This window comes from Equus przewalskii, chromosome 7 (assembly GCF_037783145.1).
Source record: "Equus przewalskii isolate Varuska chromosome 7, EquPr2, whole genome shotgun sequence".
In the NCBI taxonomy this organism is placed as follows: Eukaryota; Metazoa; Chordata; class Mammalia; order Perissodactyla; family Equidae; genus Equus; species Equus przewalskii.
The window spans coordinates 39,783,275-39,804,761 of NC_091837.1; the positions used below are offsets into that span (position 1 = coordinate 39,783,275).

General features: G+C 43.5%; 2 protein-coding genes across 40 annotated transcripts in view; one reads left to right on the forward strand and one right to left on the reverse strand.

Annotated features, from left to right (window-relative positions):
* MPPE1 (metallophosphoesterase 1) overlaps positions 1 to 4,242 on the forward strand; it is a 31,745-nt gene extending 27,503 nt beyond the window's left edge. For 13 of the 29 annotated variants that reach the window (XM_070629634.1, XM_070629635.1, XM_070629639.1 and 10 more), the window contains 5 exons: positions 302 to 410; positions 573 to 638; positions 729 to 851; positions 1,460 to 1,600; positions 2,649 to 3,297. In XM_070629634.1, the coding sequence (XP_070485735.1) occupies positions 302 to 410; positions 573 to 638; positions 729 to 851; positions 1,460 to 1,600; positions 2,649 to 2,831 (622 nt within the window). In that variant the 3' untranslated portion in view covers positions 2,832 to 3,297. Of the gene's footprint in view, positions 1 to 301; positions 411 to 569; positions 639 to 728; positions 852 to 1,459; positions 1,601 to 2,648; positions 3,298 to 3,994 lie in introns of those variants that run through there. The other 16 variants (XM_070629626.1, XM_070629625.1, XM_070629621.1 and 13 more) reach the window with 3 other exon arrangements.
* The window catches only part of GNAL (G protein subunit alpha L), a 147,118-nt gene continuing 127,222 nt past the window's right edge, over positions 1,592 to 21,487 (reverse strand). For all 11 annotated transcript variants that reach the window (XM_070629661.1, XM_070629659.1, XM_070629656.1 and 8 more), the window contains 3 exons: positions 19,093 to 19,223; positions 16,742 to 16,809; positions 1,592 to 5,694 (listed from right to left, as the gene is read on the reverse strand). In XM_070629661.1, the coding sequence (XP_070485762.1) occupies positions 5,548 to 5,694; positions 16,742 to 16,809; positions 19,093 to 19,223 (346 nt within the window). In that variant the 3' untranslated portion in view covers positions 1,592 to 5,547. The remainder of the gene's footprint in view (positions 5,695 to 16,741; positions 16,810 to 19,092; positions 19,224 to 21,487) is intronic.

Consider the following 21,487-nt stretch of genomic DNA (forward strand, 5'->3'; position numbering starts at 1 on the left):
TGTGTAGTTAGATGCTGAGTAGTGGTAGTCTGACCTCAGAGCTTCTGTAATCTGGGATTTTTCACAAGTTCAGGGTTAAAAATCCTTTTACCGTATCCTGGACTCCACTCCCAGGAATGCTATTTTGTTGTCTTAGTATCAACTCATGCCTAAAAACACAGATTAGTTGAGATTTAAAGCTGTTCTGGGCCGTATTTCTTCCTACTGTGGATGCTTAGCTTTTGTTCCACGGGAACAATGTTGCGAGCAGACGATCCACGGGAAGCCCAGTGGCCCTGACTCTTGCTCCCATCTGCCTCAGCTTTGTGATGGTCAACAGTGTCGCACTGGAAGGGGACAGCTGCAACATCTGCTCTGAAGCGGAAGCTGAACTCATCGAAATTTCTCACAAACTGAATTGCTCCCGAGAGGTAGGAGATCCTCCGAACAGCACAGGTGCCCTCTGTTCCTGCGTCTTCTGAGTACAGCCAGTAGGCGCCCTTGGTGCTTCTGTGCACCTCTCAGCTCCCTCTGCCCTTCCTACCACTCAGTGCAGGCTGGGTTTCCCAGGTTAACTGATGTTTGACCAGCAGGAGCATCGCTCCAGCCGGTGTGGAGATGGACCGCCACTGCCAGCGTCAGCCCCAGTCCTTGTGCAGGTGAGCGGGGGAGAAAGTGGCCCCAGTATTTGGCAGCACCACCCAGGGCCTCATGAAGTCACACCTGACTCCTCTCTAAACCCTGGGCAGCATTTTCCACTTTACCGGAGAAGCGATGCTAACTGTTCCGGGGAGGATGCGGCCCCTGCAGATGAAAGGGACATCCCCTTTAAGGAGAGATACGACGTGCTTTCTCGGGAGGCCTCACAAAAGGTTTGCTCCTGTCCCGGCTGCTGGCCAGAAAACAGACGACCTTCACAGTTACTGACCCGAGGACGGAGGGGAGGGTGTTGGCAGTATCTCAGATTTTCACGTCATCGTTTTCTTCCTTTCCCCCCATAGTAAATCCACTTCTATTTCCTAATATTGAGTTAATAATATTCTCAGCTATTCTTTATTCAAAGTTTTTCCACTAACTTAAATGTATTTGGAAATGTGAATGGAACTTACAGTTAAATTTCTAGGGACTTAATTAAAATGTGCTTTCTTAAATAAATATTTATATAATATATAATGTAATATATTTATGTAAAATAAATTATAAATATATTTATGAGATAAATTTATAAAAATATTTATAAAGATAAAACAGATTTAAAAAGTATAAAATCGGGGGTAAGAAGAATAGATTCTCCCTGAGAGCCTGAACTTAGTTTTGACAGAGTCTAAACAAAGCGGAGGATTTCAAGGAAAACATAAAGCATCCTACCCGGTAGGGATTTCACGTTTAACTTAAGGACATCAGTGAGGGCTTGGCTCTGGGCCCTTTCAGGGCTCCCTCCAAGCACTAACTGTCTGTTGCTGTCCCCTGGGCGCGACAGCTGCTGTGGTGGCTCCGGCCGCGCCTGGTCCTGAGCGGCCACACGCACAGCGCCTGCGAGGTGCTCCACGGGGCCGGGACCCCCGAGCTCAGCGTGCCGTCTTTCAGTTGGAGGAACAGAAACAACCCCAGCTTCATCATGGTAATGTGAACGTTTATTTTCATCAGAAAGCTTTCATAAGTATTTAAGTCAACACAGTAATCAACTATTTAATTGCTGCAATCTGTAAAAATATGCCAAAGCCATAAGTAAACTCCCCCCACTCCACACGCACACTGAGCTTGACACACTGCCCTCTGTCTCAACACCGCTCTGGGGACAAGTAAACATGCCTTTATTACTGGAGGCCCGAGGGGAGGGGCGTCTTACAGCGTTTGCTCCCTCAGGGACAGCAGCGTCCTCTGATCTTAGGCTCCGTGCGTGTGATCCTCAAGGGAGCCAGGATCGTTTAGTCATTAGCTGCACTCAGTCACCTTGTTTTCCCAGCATGTGCATCTGCCCTGGCAGAACAATGCTACCACTCCTGCAAGGTGATCAGAGGTGTTGTTTCACTTAGCGGCCGCCTGATGTTTCAGCTGCTTTCTTTTACCCATGGTCCCAGCATCCAGTTCACAATGCTTTTCTGTCAGGTACTTTTACTTTTAAAAAGATGGGGAAAAACTCATGTTTTCAAATGCAAAGTGAATGAAAACATTCGCCACTGTCATCCCACATAGCAAAAATGTCTGCCAAAGAAGAAAAAAGCCCACCGAGATGCCCCTGGCACATGTATTTCTAGGTCACAGAGTGCTTATTTTAGCCTCAACTGCATGAAAATAGCCTAGTACTCCTTGTCCCTCGATGACCATTGATCTACATCTCCAGGCCTCTCTGCGTCTCTCGCATGTGCTCACTCTCTTTTAGAGGCGTGACTGTGCCAGGGGCTGGTTTCACCGGAGAGGTCAGCCCCAGACCGTCGCCACTCAGCACACTCGGACTTCCTTCTCTCACTAGTGCTTGTGGTTGGTGGGTGGTGGCTTGTGCAGGCTGAGTGCCGTGCCCCCACAGTGTCCCGTGAGGAGAGCCGCTTCCCTGCCTCACCGAGTAAGGCAAGGAGGCTGCCCTTCCTCTGCTGTCTCTAAGTCAGACTGTGAGCTGGAGCTGTGCACGGAGCTCTGAGCGCAGCCTAACCTTCTCCTCTCCCTTCCAGGGCAGCATGACGCCCACAGAGTACGCGCTCGCCAAGTGCTACCTCCCGTTCGAGCACACCGTTCTGACCGTGTACTGCGGAGCGGCCGGCTTCCTTGTGGTCCTCATCTTAGTTCACCTTGGGCTTCTAGGCTCACCTTTTGTTCTTGGCTGGAAGCTGCTCAGGAAATTTAAGACAACATGAAGAGCAGGAGACTTTTTGCATTCAGTAATAAATATCAAAACCAAAGAAACTGAACTTTGGGCAGTGCTTAGGTGAGAGGAGACCAAAGTAGGCTGTCTTTATGCGCATCATAGAAATTCTAAATCACTGATGCAAACTACTGCAGAACGAATAGTTGATTGTACTGTTCTCATGCTATAAAAATGGACCACGTCCTCTACAACAAGTCTGTTTTCTCATTTTATCAAATATATGTATAATCAAAGATGGTCTCTGTACAAGATGTAAAAGCTACCGATGGCATCACTCGCATGCACTAGACAGTCCTTCCTCCGCGAGACGGAGCCGCAGCCCGGAACACGCTTGCGATTAGGCGGACGCAGACCATGGGATTGCTTCTATCTTCCTGTGACGTGATTCTCAAATTCCTATATACTATAAGCTGTACACTCAAAATAAAAGTACAGATGCTACAAGCAGGAATAAATTGTTTTCAGAGTCTTTTGTACTTCTGTGCTAAATTAATGGAATCAGATTTTTAGATATGTGTAATTGTCTCTCTAGCAGACCAGGTTGTTAAATCTGAATTTAATGCCTGTCAATGATTAAAAGAAACCTGAAAAATGGACTGGAAGTGGCTTTTGGTATTTAAAAGTAAATATGTCTTGATAATTTTAAGCCAGATCAAATGTATTCTTTTTGTCTTTTTTCTAAGTGTCTGGCTCGCTCTTTAATTAAGCTTTTAAATAGGAGGTATAGTTACAGGGGAGTTGTTGAGTAACAATGCACGTAACAATACACAGTTTCATTTTTTGTGTATGTGTGGGGGTGTATCTCCAGTTTTTCTTCATGTTTTACTTTGAAAGTGCAATGGAAACTGAAAATATTTTCCACTTTGTCTCAGTTCAACTGAGAGTTCTATGAAACAGTTAAGGATGGGAGGAACAGGAATTTGGTGAAAATGAGATAAAATATGTGTTTGTTGCATTGTCTATAAACTTATCCTTTCTTTCATGGAGAAGTAAATGTGGATAAGTTTATAAAGGATTATACAATGCTGATTTATAGAGTAAACTTTAAACTATTAAATAAAAGAGTAAAAGGAAATTCATGAAGCAATGTAGGCTAGGTTGTCACTTCTCGGGAGTTGTATTGTTGAAATATAATTTTGGACATCTTTCCAGATTATTTTCGACCTAAGAGAACTACCTTGGAAGCGGAGGCTGTGGCTCGAACATGAACCATCACTGCTCCGGTGCTTCTTGCTCTCCAGAGAGTGGACTGTACCAGCACTTTTGAGGCTGCATTTGCAAATCTTTCAAGTTTGAGAAATAGCCATATATTTTTACTTTGCTTTTCAAGTAAAGGTTTTATAATGTATATTTTGACTTTATATTTCAAATAAAGGTTTTGTAATGTTTCTTCTTCAAAAGGCAGATGAAGATGCCATCCTTTGGTTCTCCTGGGCCAGACGCAAACACTGACATCCTTTTGTATTTTTCTTGCTATTTGTTTACAGTCGAATCTGTGGTCAAGTAAGTGGTTCAAAGCTTTGAGCAAGGGAATGGTTGACCTAGTCCTACTCAGGGAACTTGGAAAAGGCTTTAAATAGCAAAGGAATCAAGAAACCTATTGTCTGGAGGGAGAAAATATCCTTGGTTCCCTGAAAGAAACTTATGATGTTGGTACAGCATTGTTTGTAAGATGTAATTAATGTGTATAATTTATATATACATATATATTTTATCAAGGAGCATTTTTAAAAGTACCAACCTGATAAAATATCCTAAATTCTACAGATACCATTCATTCCCCTTTTCTGAGCAAGCAGCAGGTAATGGTGACATTTAGCTGTTTAGCACAATAAAAACACATGTCTTTTACAGGTACAGCCATAATCAAGGCACAAAGATCTACAAGGGTTTTTCTTTAGTAGTTATACAAAATAATATTACATTTTGTGGTCTGTACAGTATAATAAACCATGAATAAAACAACAAAAAGAACATATGAAAGGAGACTATTGCTCAAGCATTGTGACTGTCTAGAGAATCATTTTTAGCCAGGACACATTTCCCAGGAGTGAATGTGGCAGGTTTTCTGCCTAAATGTAAAAGGCTCAAAGTAGCTCTAATTCAGGTGCCTGAGGCTGGCAGTGACTCTAAATATGACTGAGAAAGGGTTTCCCTCCACTCTGAGGCTTGGGGTCTACTCAAGTCTTGGGCCAACACAGATCAGAAGGGGCAGCCACCTGCAGCTTAAAGCCAAAACTGGAAAGCGTGTGGCCCACCACATCATACATAGGCCTCCACAATCACGCTTGCTCACTCAGAAAAATGCGTTTCTCTCCCATCTATCAAGTTCTTGATGAATCAATAAATCACTGAATGGATGAATAAAAGGGGCCCCCACCCAGAGAAATTTCACCCAAGGGAGAACGGACGGTTTGCAGTGACACAAGTTGGTGGAGCTGGGGAGGCCGTGGAAGGCCGTGTTCAATGAAAACAAAAGCTACAAACCAAACCTGAGGGGGACAGAGGTAGCCAGAGGCTTGGTGGACATACACGGAGCCAACACAGAGCAGGACACATGGCAGCTGGAGGAAACTGGGAACTCACTACTTTCTACCATGGCTTGGGTCTGACAGGCAGTTCTGGAATAAATGCTCCACCTGGTCCGGTGGCCGAGAGAGGAGAGGCGGCTGGGGAGGCCTGAGGCGGCCAGCCCCGGGGCCGCCTCACAAGAGTTCATACTGCTTGAGGTGCATCCTCTGGATGATGTCGCGGCAGTCATTGAACACCCGGCGGATGTTCTCCGTGTCCACAGCGCAGGTGAAGTGTGGGTAGCAGTAATGTTTCCCATCCCCTGTCGCCGTGCTGATCCTCTGCAAGAAAAGAGCCGGCTGTGCTGTGGGGCTCTCGCCACCACACCCAGGGATACAGGGGAACACTGCCCCTACCCCGTTAATTTTTGGAGAAGAATTTAGGCAACACTTGGATCAAAGACTGGAGGGTTTGGGGTGGCTGTCCTGTTCGTGTGACACAGGAACACAGCCGTAGGGACTGACGAAACCCTGAACACGCTGCTGGAGAACCTGATGCTCATCTCCTGCCCACAGAAGCTCAGAGTTCAGTTGAAACAGGACGTACCTTTAAATGACAGCCACTGGAAGCAGAATTCAGGGTACAATTTTCCACAAATGAAGGTCTAAACTAGTGCCTTCCAGTGGAACTTTCTGCAATAACAGAAATGTTCTACATCTGCCCTGCCCATACTGGTAGCCACGATTACGAGCTGATGAGACAGGGAGACTGAATTTTTCGTTTTCTTTTAAATAATTTAAACTTAAATATCCAGGTATGGTTAGTGGCTCTGCATGGATAGTGCATTGGTCATGTTGCCTCCTCCTCCACACAGAACTTCAGGTTCCTAGGGGTGTCCCTTGGCTACCAGTGGAAGGTTCATGGGTGTTCTGGGAGAGAGATGCTCTGTGGCCAGATAACTGGGAAACACAGAGTTAAACGTTATCAGTCATGATTTGTGAGGACATCTTAGTGTGACATGCTCATGTGCATTGTGAAGCTAAGTGGGGCACTGTGGAGAGAGGCTGTCATAAGCTGAATTGTGTCCCTCCACCCCCATTCATCTGCTGAAGTCCTAACCCCCAGCACCTCAGAGTGTGACTGTATTTGGAGACAGGGTCTTTAAAGAGGCAATTAAGTTAAAATGAGGTCATGAGGGTGGGCTCTAACCCAGTAAGACAAGTGTCCTCATAAGAAGAGATTAGGACATGGAGACACACAGAGCAGAGTCCATGTGAAGACACAGAGAGAAGATGGCCATCTACAAGCCGAGAAAGGCCTCAGGAGAAACCACCCCTGCTGACACCTGATCTCACACTTCCAGCCTCCAGGACTGTGAGAAATAAATGTCTGTTATTTAAGTCCCCTGGTCTGCAGGACTTTGTTATGGCAGCCTGACCGGACTAATGCAGAGGTCATATGCAACTTTCCTCATAGGTGCTCACAGGACTCCCCGGACGTCCTCTAGTCACCCCCACCTTCTTTTTCTGCAAAGCATCTTGGGAAACAGCCCCTGGAGAAATGCCAGGGCCCTTGCAGGGGTGTTGTGAAAATGTTCATCACGTTGTGAAACTCCTCCTAGGAGGAGAGACTTGTTTTTAGCAATAGTTGGGCTTCTCTTGAACAATTTTTAAACATTTTTTTAAACTTATGGACCCTTAAATGTGTAGATTGAATATCTTTTTAGTTCTAAAGCACCAGGTGAGGGACACGGCACTCATGGAGTAAGTGCGTAGTGAATGAATGAAAAAATAGGCTTTGCTCTGTAATAATCTGATGAGTTTGTCCCTGCCTGGAGCAACAAACATTTAAGGAATGGACTCATTACAAAGACTGTTGCAGTTTGCAAACTTCAAACAGTTTAAATCTCTAAACACAGTAATTTTCATTAACAATGACAGAAATAAGCTTATCAAGAAAAACTGGGCAGTTCCAGACTCTGCCTGGGTGGGTCACCTGGCTGCTGCCCGACTCTCTGAGGCCTCTCTGTAGGAGATAATGTTAAAGGTAAAAGAAATCTGAGGGGAGCTCATAAAATACTAGGAAGATAGCCCAGAAAAAATACGGGCTTCTTCTAACAGGTGCTAAGAGCATCAAGACACAGGGAGCTGACCTCACACTCAGCACCTTCTGCTTTAAAAGGCTGGGTGTCAGGTATTGCTGGGAAGATGGTGGTGTAGGACGACTCTGAACTCACCTCCTCCCACAGACACAACAAATCTACAACTACCTGTGGAACAATCACCTCTGAGAGAGAACTGGAAACTGGATAAAGAGAATCCCCACAACAAGGGACAACACTGACAGGGGTGGAAGAGGCAGAAATACTCCTCTGCTGAGGAAAAAACCATGTTCCAGCCACGGTGCTTCACAGGTAGGAGCAATCTTAAGGTGCAAACCTTTTCCTGGAGGAGTGGGACATCTATGCCACAATAAGCAGCCTTTGAATTCAGCAAAACTGAGATGACTGCCATAACACTTGGCTTTATTGGCTATTAAAACTAACGGAGAATACACACAGAAAAACTACTGAACATAAAAGAAAGAAAAGCCTGCTCTTAAAGGGCCACATGCAGAATTACCCATTCTGGAAACCAACACAAAATCACCAGAAAGAAAGGTGCACAGTCCTTTGGTAAAAGAGACTCACTTGATCAGCTCTGAGTGCATTTCAGGGCGGCAGGAGGTGGCTGGGCCCACTTCCCCAGGGACTGAGACACTGGTGGCAGCCATTACTGTGACCTAGTACAGGTGTGCTGAGACAGATGCTGGCAGACACCATTGGATTTCTTCCCCTGGTCTGTTAGCACAGGGGTTGGCCCCATCCACTAGAGCACAGATTTAATCCAGCTCAGCTAGGACAGGCAGCTCACCCTAGGGACTGGCTGCACCCACCAGGAAGTGTGCGGGGAACTTGCAGACCCACTTAGGTGGGTATGTAGGACCTCTACAGTAGGGTGAGTGGGTCTGCCTTGGTCGGGTAGGGTGTGTGTGAGGGGTGGGCCTGCACTGGCGGGTTGTGTGGGACCCCTGCAGAAGGGTGAGTGGGTCTGCTTTGGCAGGGTGGGGCATGCATGCAGAACAGGACTGCATTGATGGGGTGTGTGGGCCTGTGGGTGGTGGGGCTTGTTGGCTGCAGCTGACTTGTGCCACTGGCCTTCTCAAATGACATGCAGGATCTGCCCCACATTCCAATGCCTGAAATAACTGTGTGCTGCCACGCCTGGGGCTGGCCCCACTCAGCTGCACTCCTGAGAGAGCTGATAACAGCCTCATAGGCCAGAGGCCTACAGCAATTGTGAGCCCCTGAGCCTAGCAACCAGCCACACTGGGGGCCTACTCACTTAACAGCAAAACAGCGGCATGTGAGTGCTATTAGATCTTGCAGCCAGCTGTGCTTGGGCTCCCCACACCCAATAAAGTGACTAAAGTGACTGTAGAAGCTGCACACAGCTGAGACTTAGAACCAGCTGGCCAGGGGGACAGGCTAGCCCCCAACCCCAGGGCACCTGCAGCAAGAGCAATCCTGTCACAACAGAAGGGCACATATAACCCACACAGGGGACACTCCTGGAACATTTGGAACTGGTGACAAGAGGGAAGCACACTGCTGGGCCCCATAAGGCATCTCTTAGATGAGGCCACCTCTCCAAGACGGGGAGATGTAGCTGACCTACCTACTACATAGATACAAGCACAGAGAAAGAGGCAAAATGAGGAGACAAAGGAATATGTTTCAAACAAAGGAAAAGGACAAATCCTCAGAAAAAGAACTAAATGAAACAGAGATAAACAATCTACCTGATACAGAGTACAAACTAATAGTCATAAGGATGCTCACTGATACTGGGAGAAGAATAGATGAACATAGAACTTCAAAAAAGAATTGGAAAATATAAAAAGGAACCAATCAGAACTGAAGAATACAATAATGGAAATGAAAAATTCACTAGAGAGAATCAACAGCAGAGAAGATGACACAGAAGGAAGGATCACTGAGCTGGATGAAAGACTAGAGGAAATCACCCAAACTGCACAGATAAAAGAACAAAGAATTAAAAAGAATGAGGAGAGTCTAAGGACCTCTGGGACAATCTCAAGCATACTAACTCAAGATTATAGGTGCCCCAGAATGAGAAGAGAGAGACAAAGGAGCAGAGAATCTATTTGAAGAAATAATAGCTAAAAACTTTCTTAACCTAAGGAAGGAAACAGAAATCCAGGTACAGGAAGCACAGAGAGCACCAAAAAAGATGAACCCAAAGAGGCCCACACAAAGACACATTATAATTAAAATGTCAAGAATTAAAGATAAAGAGAGAATCCTAAAAGCCACAAAAGAAAGGCAACAAGTTACACACAAAGGAAACCCCATAAGGCTATCAGCTGACTTCTCAGCAAAACCCTTATAGACTAGGAGGGAGTGGCACAATATATTCAAAGTGCTGAAAGGAAAAAACTTACAGCCAAGAATACTACCTGGCAAGGTTAATATTCACAATGGAAGGAGAAATAAAGAGTTTTCCAGACAAGCAAAACCTAAAGGAGTTTATCATTAATAAACCAACCTTATAAGAAATGTTAAAGGAACTTATTTAAGTGCAAAAGAAAAGGCCACAAATAGGAATAAGAAAATTATCAAAGAAAAAAAATCACTGATAAAGGCAAATATAACAGTAAAAGTGGTGGATCAATCACCTATAAAGCTAATAGGAAGGTCAAAAGACAAAAGTACTAACATTACCCATTTCCATGATAAGAGATTAAGGGATATATACACACACAGAAAAAAGGTTAAATACGGTATCAAAAACATAAAATGGAGGAGGGGAGTAAAAGAGTAGGGCTTTTAGTAAGAGGTCAAAATTAACAGACCATCAACTTTATATAGATTACTATTTACATAAGTTATTATATATGAACCTCATGGTAATCAGAAACCAGAAACCTATAATAAATACACAAAACATTAAGAGAAAGGAACACAAACATAATACTAAAGACCATCAAATCACAAGGGAAGAGAGCAAGAGAGGAAGAAAGGAACAGAGAACTACCAAAACACCCAGAAAAAAAGTAACAAAATGGCAATAAGTACATACTTACCCATAGCTACTTTGAATGTCAATGGACTAAATGCTCCAATCAAAAGACATAGGGTGGCTGAATTGATAAAAAAAAAAAAAAGACCCATATATATGCTGCATACAAGAGACACACTTCAGGCCTGAAGACACTCACAAACTGAAAGTGAAGGGATGGAAAAAGATACTCCATGCAAATGGCAATGAAAAGAAAGCTGGGGTAGCAATACTTATATCAGACAAAATAGACTTTAAAACAAAATCTGTAACAAGAGACAAACAACGGCACTACATAATGATAAAGGAAACAATCCAACAAGAGGATATAAAACTTGTAAATGTCCATGCACCCAACATAGGAGTACCTAAATATATAAAGCAATTAGTAACAGACATAAAAGGAGAAATAGACAGTAACACAATAATAGTGGCGACTTTAACACTCCACTAACATCAATGGATAGACCATCCAAACAGAAGATCAATAAGGAAACACAGGCCTTAAATGACACCATAGACCAGGAGGACTTAGTAGATATATACAGAGTACTCCATCCAAAAACTGCAGAAGATACATTCTTTTTGAATGCACGTGGAACATTCTTCAGGATAGATTACATATTAGGCCACAAAACAAGTCTCAATAAATTTAAGAAGACTGCAATAATACCAAGCATCTTTTATGACCACAATGGTATGAAACTAGAAATCAACTACAAGAAGGAAAGTGGAAAAGCCACAAATACATGGAAGTTAAACAAAATGCTGCTGCAAAACTATTGGATCACTGAAGAAATCAAAGGAGAAGTAAAAACATACCTGGAGACAAATGAAAATGAAAATATGACATTCCAAAATTTATGGGATACAGCAAAAGCAGTTCTAAGAGGGAAGTTTACAGCAGTTCAGGCCTACCTCAACAAACAAGAAAAATCTCAAATAAACAATCTAACTGTGCATCTAAAGGAACTAGAAAAAGAAGAACAAACAAAGCCCAAAATCAGTAGAAGGAAGGGAATAATGAACATTAGAGTAGAAATAAATGAAATAGAGACTAAAAAAACAACAGAAAAAATCAATGAAACCAAGAGCTGGTTCTCTGAAAAGAAAAATAAAATTAACAAACCTTTAGCTAGACTCACCGAGAAAAAAAGAGAGAAGGCTCAAATAAATAAAACCAGAAACAAAAGAGGAGAAATTACAATGGATGACTCAGAGATTCAAAGGATTATAAGAGAATACTACAAAAATACTATATGCCAACAAATTGGATAATCTAGAAGAAACAGATAAATTCTTAGAATCATACAACCTACCAAAACTGAATCAAGAAGAAATAGAGAATCTGAATAGACCAGTCACCAGTAAGGAGATCGAAACAGTAATCAAAAACCTCCCAAAACACAAAAGTCCAGAACCAGACAGCTTCCCTGGTGAATTCTACAAAACATTCAAAGAAGATGTAATACCTATCCTTCTCAAACTCTTCCAAAAAATTGAAGAGGAGGGGAAGCTTCCTCACTCATTCCATGAGGCCAGCATTACCCTGATCTCAAAACAGACAGGGACAACGGAAAAAAAGAAAATTACAGGCCAGTATCACTAATGAACATCAATGTAAAAATCCTCAACAAAATACTAGCAAATCAAATACAACAATTCATTAAAAAGATCATACACCATGATCAAGTGGGTTTCATTCCAGGGATGCAGGGATGGTTCAACATCTGCAAATCAATCAATGTGATACACCACATTAACAAAATGAAGAATAAAAATCACACGATCATCTCAATAGATGCATAGAAAGCATTTGACAAGATACAGCATCCATTTATGATAAAAACTCTGAATAAAATGGGTATAGAAGGAAAGTACCTCAACATAATAAAGGCCATATATGACAAAGCCACAGCTATTATCATTCTCAATGGAGAAAAACTGAAAGCTACCCCTCTAAGAACAGGAACCAGACAAGGATGCTCACTCTCACCACTCTTATTTAACATAGTATTGGAAGTCCTAGCCAGAGCAATAGAGCAAGAAAAATAAATAAAAGGGACCCAACTTGGAAAGGAAGAAGTAAAACTGTCACTATTTGCAGATGATATGATTTTATATGTAGAAAACTCTAAAGAATCCACCAAAAAACTATTAGAAATAATGAAAGCAGAAAAGTTACAGAATACAAAATCAACATACAAAAATCATTTGTGTTTCTATATACTAACAACAAAGTAACAGAAAGAGAAATTAAGAATACAATCCTAGGGCTGGCCCAGTGGTGTAGTGGTTAAGTTTACATGCTCCACTTCGGCGGGTCAGGGTTAGTGGGTTTGGATCCTGGATGTGGAACTACACACTGCTCATCAAGCCATGCTGTGGTGGTGTCCTACATACAAAATAGAGGAAGACTGGCACAGATGTTAGCTCAGGGCCAATCTTCTTCACCAAAAAAAGAAAAAAAATACAACCCCATTTACAACTGCAACAAAAAGAATAAAAAACTAGGAATAAATTTAACCAAAGAGATGAAAGACCTGTACATTGAAAACTATAAAACGTTGTTGAAATAAATTGAAGAAGACACAAAGAAACAGAAAGATATTCTACACTCATGGATTGGAAGAATTAACAGTTAAAATGTCCATACTTCCTAAAGCAATCTACAGATTCAATGCAATTCCTATCAAAGTCCCAATGACATTTTTCACAGAAATAGAACAAAGAATCTGAAAATTTATATGGAACAATGAAAGACCCCAAATAGCCAAAGCAATACTGAGAAAAAAGAATAAAGTTGGAGGTATCACATTCCCTGATTTCAAAATATACTACAAAACTATAGTAATCAAAACAGCATGGTACTGGCACAAAAACAGACACACAGATCAATGGAACAAAACTGAGAGCCCAGAAATAAAACGACACATCTATGGTCAGTTAATTTTTGACAAGGGAGCTAAGAACATACAATGGAGAAAGGAAAGTCTCTTCAATAAATGGAGTTGGGAAAACAGGACAGCCACATGTAAAAGAATGAAAGTAGACCATTATCTTACACTATACAGAAAAATTAACTCAAAATGGACTAAAGATTTGAATGTAAGACCTGAAGCCATAAAACTTCTGGAAGAAAACATAGGCAGTATGCTCTTCAACGTTGGTCTTTGCAGCATCTTTTTGAATACCACGTTTCACCAGGCAAGGGAAACAAAAGAAAAATAAACAAATGGGATTACATGACACTAAAAAGCTTCTGCAGAGCAAAGGAAACCACCAACAGAACGAAAATACAACCTAACAATTGGGTAAAGATATTTGCAAACCATATCTCTGACAAGGGGTTAATATACCAAAATATATAATGAACTCATACATCTCAACAACAAAGAAACAAACAACCCAATTAAAAAATTGGCAAAAGAACTTAACAGACATTTTTCCAAAGAAGATATACAGATGGCCAACTGGCACACAAAAAGATGTTAAACGTCACTAATTATTAGGGAAATGCAAATCAAAACTACAATGAGATATCACCTCACTCCCGTCAGATTGGCTATAATTACTAAGACAAGAAATAACAAGCGTTGGGGAGGTTGTGGAGAAAAGGAAACCCTCATACACTGCTAGTGGGAGTGCAAACTGGTGCAGCCACTATGGAAAACAGTATGGTGATTTCTCAAAAAATTAAGAATAGAACTGCCATACGATCCAGCTATTCTGCTGCTGGATATTTATCCAAAGAACTTGAAAACACAAATGTGTAAAGATACACACACTCCTATGTTCACACAGCACTATTCACAACAGCCAAGACTTGGAAGCAACCTAAGTGCCCACCAATGGATGAATGGATAAAGAAGACATGATATATATATATACACAATGGAATACTACTCAGATATAAAAAAAGGATGAAATCTTGCCATTTGCAACAACATGGATGGACCTTGAGGGTATTATGCTAAGCGAAATAAGTCAGAGGGAGAAAGTCAAATACCGTATGATCTCACTCATAAGTAGAAGATAAAAACAACAACAGACAAACACACAGACACAGAGATTAGATTGGTGGTTATCAGAGGGGAAGGACGAAGGAGCAGGGCTCAAGGGGTGACTAGGCACGTGTGTGATGGTTGATAGTTAGTCTTTGGGTGGTGAACGTGATGCAGTCCACACAGAAATTGAATACAGTGATATACATCTGAAATTTGTATAATATTATAAACCAATGTTACCTCAACAAAAATAAACAGATAAATAAATAAATAAATAAATGGAAAAAGAAACCAAAGAATTTACTTGAAGGTCACAATGCAAAAAACAAAACAAACGGTTGGGTGTCACTGGTCCTGGGGGGGACTCGGGCTCAGGTCTGGGCTGGGGCCTGCAGCTGGTTTCCAGTTTGAGGGACAGGACTGGGTGACGGTAACTGGCGGGACACTGGGGCTGACCACCTGGCCTTCCCTCCTCCTAGCTTCTCTGTTTTAAGGTCCTCCTGCTCTGGAGACAGTCCATGCCTCCCCAACATGGGAAGAAGTGAGCTTGTCTGGGATGAACCTCTGGTGGTCAGCACCCTCCATGGCGACATTTAAGGAGAAGGCCTTTCTCAGAGAGAGGGTCTCACTATGCCCTCTCCCTTCTTGGCCCAAACCCACTTTCACCCTCCTCAAGGCCAGGGCTTCCCACCACCTCCTCCTCTCCATCTGTATCGTTCATTCCTCACTCTGCTCTTGGGGCCCTGTATTACCAAAGTTATTGTTTCACCCAAGATTTGCTCCTATCCAGACTAAATACTGATAAATAACCAATTGTGCAACCTGCCCTGGCTGCCTTCTAAATCTGGGGTTAGGCGTGCCCACCCAAAACTTCTCAGACTGGCCCAGGCAAATTGCACAATAAAGCACGTCCATCAATAACCCCATGGCTTTATTTCCCTGATTTGCAAACTGCGTACCAGCCAGGCTTTGTGCACTGTTGGAGGATAACCGGTTTCTGCTCAAGGTCTGAACGGCGGAGGCACGCCCTTCATTTGGGGGGATGGCGCAGCTCTCTTTCTATTCTTTATCGAAATGCCCGATTTGCACACTTAGTTAACTTCTCGTTCTCACTAGAACAGCATTTTGTGGATCACTTTTTACGATTTTGTATTTTATGGTCTTGCAAGATGCTCCTCGCAAAAGGGAGCCCTTGATTTACAAGCTCATCTCCCTCACCGAAGAGGTTCGCAGTGCGCAGCCGCAGAGCCAGGTCCCGAGGGGTCTGGGGACAGGGACCCTCTCACTTTCTCTGCACAGCATTTCCCAGGGTTATTCATTGCAGAGCCCTTCCCCGGTGCCACCTGCCAACTTTCTGGAAACTCTTGTTCCTCAGAACTCACTTTGGGGACATGATTTCTTATCCTTGTTACTTTCTACTTCAATGTAGGATTCAAGAGGCAATCCAAGGGGGTGTGGCGGGAAGAGGGTGGAGAAAGGGGTTCCGGAGTATGGGATCCCACCGAAGCGCCTGGCCCTCCCTCTGCAGACTGGGCTAAGATCCCCACGTCTCCAGAAGCAGAGTCTACACACGCCAAGAGCTGTCTGGGTACAACCCGGAACATGCCGTAGGGTATGTCTTGGCATCTACTAGTTTCAAGCTAGGAAAACTCGAAAACATGGTCGTTATTCAAAAGAAAAAAATACAGACAGACAGATAGATAAAGCAAATGTGGCAAAATTATACCAATTGGCCCATTTTGGTGAAGAGTACATTGTATGAGTCTTTCACTTTTTACGTAAGTTTAAAATTATCTCAAAATAAAGAAAAAAACATAAAAAAGGAACTGTCTGGATTTGAGCTGGTCCACCTTAACGTGAACCGTTAGCCTCTGATGTTGAATGGAGGAAGAGTTACCCCTGGGGAGGGTGCTGGTGTTTCAGACTCTGCGGAAGGACTCTTTCCTTCTTAGAAAGTACAAGTGAACAGCATCCGGTTCCCCTGAGCGTCGGTCCCGGGGGCCTGTGCACAGGGGCAAGAGCACGGCGCTGCCTGTCTCTGCTTGGAAACCGTGTGGCCCGAGGTGAGAAGTCTAACCTCGCGGAACCTCAGGGTGCTCAGCTGGGAGAGGAAGCAACGATGCCTTCTCTTGTCTCTTATCATTTTAGGGGAGATGAAATGAGATGAAATGAGATCCTGAAAGGGTACGTCACTTGCAAATTGCAAAGAACAACACTAACTCTAAGTTGGTAGGAGAGCAAAGGTTAATAAAATCGCTTACCAGGAACAGATCCCGGATAAAGAACTTCGCTCTTGTCACTTTGGGATCTTCTCCCGCATCTGGTGTTGCTGTAGAAATTACAAGTGGAATTTCATTTAAGTGACGTGAAACAAAGATACAACTCTATGGAAAATATAGAGGGAATCCCAAAGTCAGACTGCTGTACACTCAGCATTGAAACACACAGATGGCAAGGCAAAAAGCTAAAATGGAACTCTCATTCCCCCCTTCTCCCAAGTCATTGTAATTTTAACCGTTATAGCTCTGATGAAACTGTTTTTTGGTGGTGCAGGGGGATAACTTCCACTCAAATAAAATGAAAGCATCTCACTGGACACTGCCCATCAGCACACTGGCTTCGCCTTCAGAGCCCTCCCAAGGAGAGAGGACTCGGCAGCCCCCAGGAGCTGGGCGCCAGGCCCAGGGCGGTGGTTTCAGGAGTAGCTGCGCTCATCTGGGCTGCGTTCTCATTCCATCAGCCTTGTTCCTGGGGAGACCCCCTCCTCCCTGCCCCTCCCACAGACTCAGGCATTTGCAGCCCCTAACTGAAATCAACCGTAGTGACTATTCTGACCCTAGCCCTTTCTGAGTCTTCCTCCCACATAGATTCTAAGTTCACGGGATCATTCAATATTTTCTGTGATTCCATGAAATCTATTTTCCTAAAATCTAGGCTCCAACTCTTCCTTCTCTGTTGCCACTACTGTGACTACATCATCATGCATGTGCAGCAGGAGATGGGGAGACAGCGCTGAGTCAGGCCTGACCTGGAGACCCACCATGCTCGGCCTAGGGCAGGAGCCTGGTGTGCAGAGGGGAGAGAGGAGAAGCAGGGGGAGGAGTGGGGCCGGGGAGCAGCATAGCAGCCACTGAGCGTCTGGGGGAGGGGCAGAATCCACTGAGGGTGGGGAGAACACAGGATCCACTAAGTGTGGGAGGGGGAGCACAGGACCCACCAATGAGGGCAGCACAATATCCACTGAGAGGAGTGGGGAGGACAGCTTTTAGTATTTCCTGGCTAGGCTAGGTTTGGCCTCAACTTGTGGTGAGATGAAGCCAACATTGGTAGGGACCATAGCAGAGTTATGGCTGTGTTTCAGAACGATGACTTTGGCAGAAGTTCAGAGAATGTTCCGGAAAGCTGAGTGACCAGAATCAGGGAGCCTGGGCAGGAAGATACATTGACCAGAACTACAGCTGAGATAAGGGAAAGGAGGGCCAAGACCAAGGCCGTGAGGAAGGAAAGAAAGAGGAGCACGTCATAGTGGGCATTTTGGAGGTAAGCTCCGCTGAGCTTGAGTATTGACGGGTGTGAGGGGATTGTGGGGCTGGCTACTGGGAAAGTTAAAGACGACGCGGCTTGCTGAGAGACTGGTAATCCAGCAACAGAGAGGGCAACACAAGCGGTGCGCTGATGATTTCCCTTAGGCGGGCGGCACACTATCTACAGCCTCGGAAAGGACACCACCAGGCTGGATGAGGTTAGTGCGAGATGATGAAGAATTTTCTCAACTTCCTAACCCAAGTTTCTAGGGAAGTCCCTTTCATTCTGCTTTATCTAGTTTGGGATTTGGATTTTGAGAAGCGGTGTTACTTCGCTGTAAACAAATCCCTCCTACAAGACTCCTGTGGCCCAGCGTATGGTCAGAACGGAAGAGCGGCAGTGGGAAATGGGATTACCAACTCTTCGGGTTTGCCCGGGACAGGAATTCTGGCTCTAGCACTGCAAGTCCCACGTCCTGGCAACCCACGCAGTCTCTGGGGGCCTGGGATGGCTGGTCAGTCTGACAGAAATCCCCAGTGTTGCGGCCAAAGCCATCGCTGGAGATGAGATGGAAATATGGCAGCTGAAAGTGTGGGCTCAGGGCTGAAGGGTTCCAAGAGTGCCTTCCTTCCCAGGTTCCATCTGAGCGAGCTTGAACACGTGACTTTGCCTTTCTCAGCCTCACTTTCCACAGGAAAACATGAGACTAACGGAACCTCCCACATAGGTTACTGTGGGGGTCCAGTTTGAGGGCAGCTGTAAAGGGCTGACACGGGCCCAGTCCACAACAGACCCAACCAAGCCACCAAGAGGCAGAACTCACCCAGCAAATGACATACGCACACCCAAAACTGCCCTTTCTCCTGCAGCACAGTTTGTACAGAAAGTCAAACTGAAATGTCTATAAATGGAATCCTAAATGGACATTTTAATACTCTAGTACTTGAGGATGGGGCAGTAGCCAAGAGAATTGATTTAAATTAATTAAATTTCCAAGATTCATCAGAAGTGTTTGAATTATAGTTATAGGGCTACTGAAAGAAGAATTCTTTCCCTTCTTTGGGAGAAATTTGTTTTAAAATCTTACCATCTTCAGGAACAGTATAATTTGCATACTCTGGGAAATAATCTTCAATTTTTGATTTCCCTGCCAAGACTTTTTCTGCCAGCATATCCTGTTTGTTCAAGAACAAGATGATAGAAATGGTCCGTAACCACCTGAAAAGAAGGAAACACAAATGTCACATCCACTAGTATATGAAAGTACCTCTAGTGTAGGAGTTTTCCACTGAAAAGGACAACACTGCCATCTTCCTGACACTGTGTAAGATTTAGAATTATTTGATAGACCAATATCTTGGTTCCCTCCTCCATCTTCAAGCAAGACATTCTTACAATGACAAACAAGTAAACACAGGAGGCAGGTGATCTGGAGCGCAGTACTTTCTAATTCAGCTCCACTGGGGATATAAATTCACTGGTACCAAAGCCAAGGTTTACTTCTGGAATAGATACACTTGGATTTTTGTGGTGTAGTTTACTAATAAAGGGTCAGAAAACAAGAAGAAGCTAAGGCATTGACAACAACAATAACAAATACTCTTTAGCTAATGGCACAGAATGTAATGCGTGGCTGGCGTGGGTCTTTCTCCTCTGCCTCTGAGCAGGTTGGAGGTTCTCCAGATGTGGAGCAGGATGTTAACCAGATCTCGCTCCAGATCACCGCACTGGACAAGCTGAAGGGAGGGGCTCAGTGGCGGTGAGGGTGAAGGAAGGAGCGTTCTCTCTGTGTTTCATTAAATAGACACTGGGAACTGGCTTAAGACAGCGCAGGCGTGCTGATCGGCAAAGCTTTCGGACATTCTATTACTTCAAAGGAATCAGCTGATGATTAGCGTGCAGGACTAGATGAATCAGAAACACAATCCATTTTCCTCCCAAATGGAAATAGCCTTACTATTTCTAAACTGTAGTTATAAAACACATAATCCTTCTAAAAATGAATCTGTAACTATAGAAAAATACATAGAAAAAAATCAAATTGCACCCAGAGACATTCACTATTAGAATTTTTTAAAAATCAACTATCTCTAACAACTCTTTTCTTTTATTTGCAGGGAGAGATTCGACCTGAGCGAACATCTGTTGCCAATCTTCCTCTTTTTTTCTTCCTCCCCAAAGCCCCAGTACCTAGTTGTATATCTTAACTGTAAGTCCTTCTAGTTCTTCTGTGTGAGCCACTGACACATCATGGCAACTGACAGATGGGTGGTGTGGTTCTGCACCCAGGAAACGAACCAGGGCTGCTGAAGCAGTAAGAGCGCCAAACTTTAACCACTAGGCCATCAGGCTGGCTCTAGAATTTTTATGTTTTTACTTCCAGGCTTTGTTTTTCTATCCTCACAGATATTTATAAAACTAAGATCATGCTGTTTTTAAATCTGCTTTTTCATTTAACAATATTGCAGTCATTGTCCCATGTGACTGTATATATATTTGTGAGTGTGTGTGTACACACACATATAAATATGTATATATTTATACATATATAAAATACACTTTTTTTCTTTTTTGAGGAAGATCAGCCCTGAGCTAACATCTGCTGCCAATCCTCCTCTTTTTGCTGAGGAAGACTGGCCCTGAGCTAACATCCATGCCCATCTTCTTCTACTTTATACGTGGGATGCCTGTCACAGCATGGCTTGACAAGTGGTGCATAGGTCTGCACCTGGGATCTGAACCAGTGAACTCCAGGCCACCGAAGCAGAGCGTGCAAACTTAACTGCTGCGCCACCAGCCTGGCCCCTACGTAGACATTTTTAATGACTCCAAAGTACTCTTTTGTATACCCACTATTTCCTGACACGCTTTTTTCCCCCTTAACTGTTTAATACTATAAAACTGAGAATAGTTGTTGCACACTTGATAGAGAAATACTTTTCTGATAATCCAAACCTTTTGCGAGGTCAACTTACATTTCCTGTCCTCCTTGGTGATATTTCCCCCTAAATATTTCAGAAGAAACTTTGATTTTTAGCTCTGTCTAAATGTATTGTGTGTGTGTTTGCTGGCCGCTCCTTTCTAAAACCACCCCCTCCACCCTCCAAAGCACCGGCAGTCTCAGACGTGGTTACGCCGTGCTTTCGCGCTGTAAGGACTTTAGAGATCATCCAGTCACTTGTGGATGTTTAAAACTGGTACTTTCTAAATTTTAAAAACCCAACAAAACCAATTTTGAACTACGTATTACCTTATGCTTTCAAAACAGATTTACATTTTCTTGACAAAGCACTATCAGAGCCCCATCAAGGAATGCTCCCACGTTAAGTGTGTGTATACATTAGATGGACCAGAAGAGATGCTTCTCATGGTTTGGATTTATCAGTAAGGCAAGAATGAATATATATGGAGAATAAAAATGGAAGTGAGCTAAGTGGTATTTCTAATGAACGAAAATTTGTATCCAGCGGTGAGACTGACTT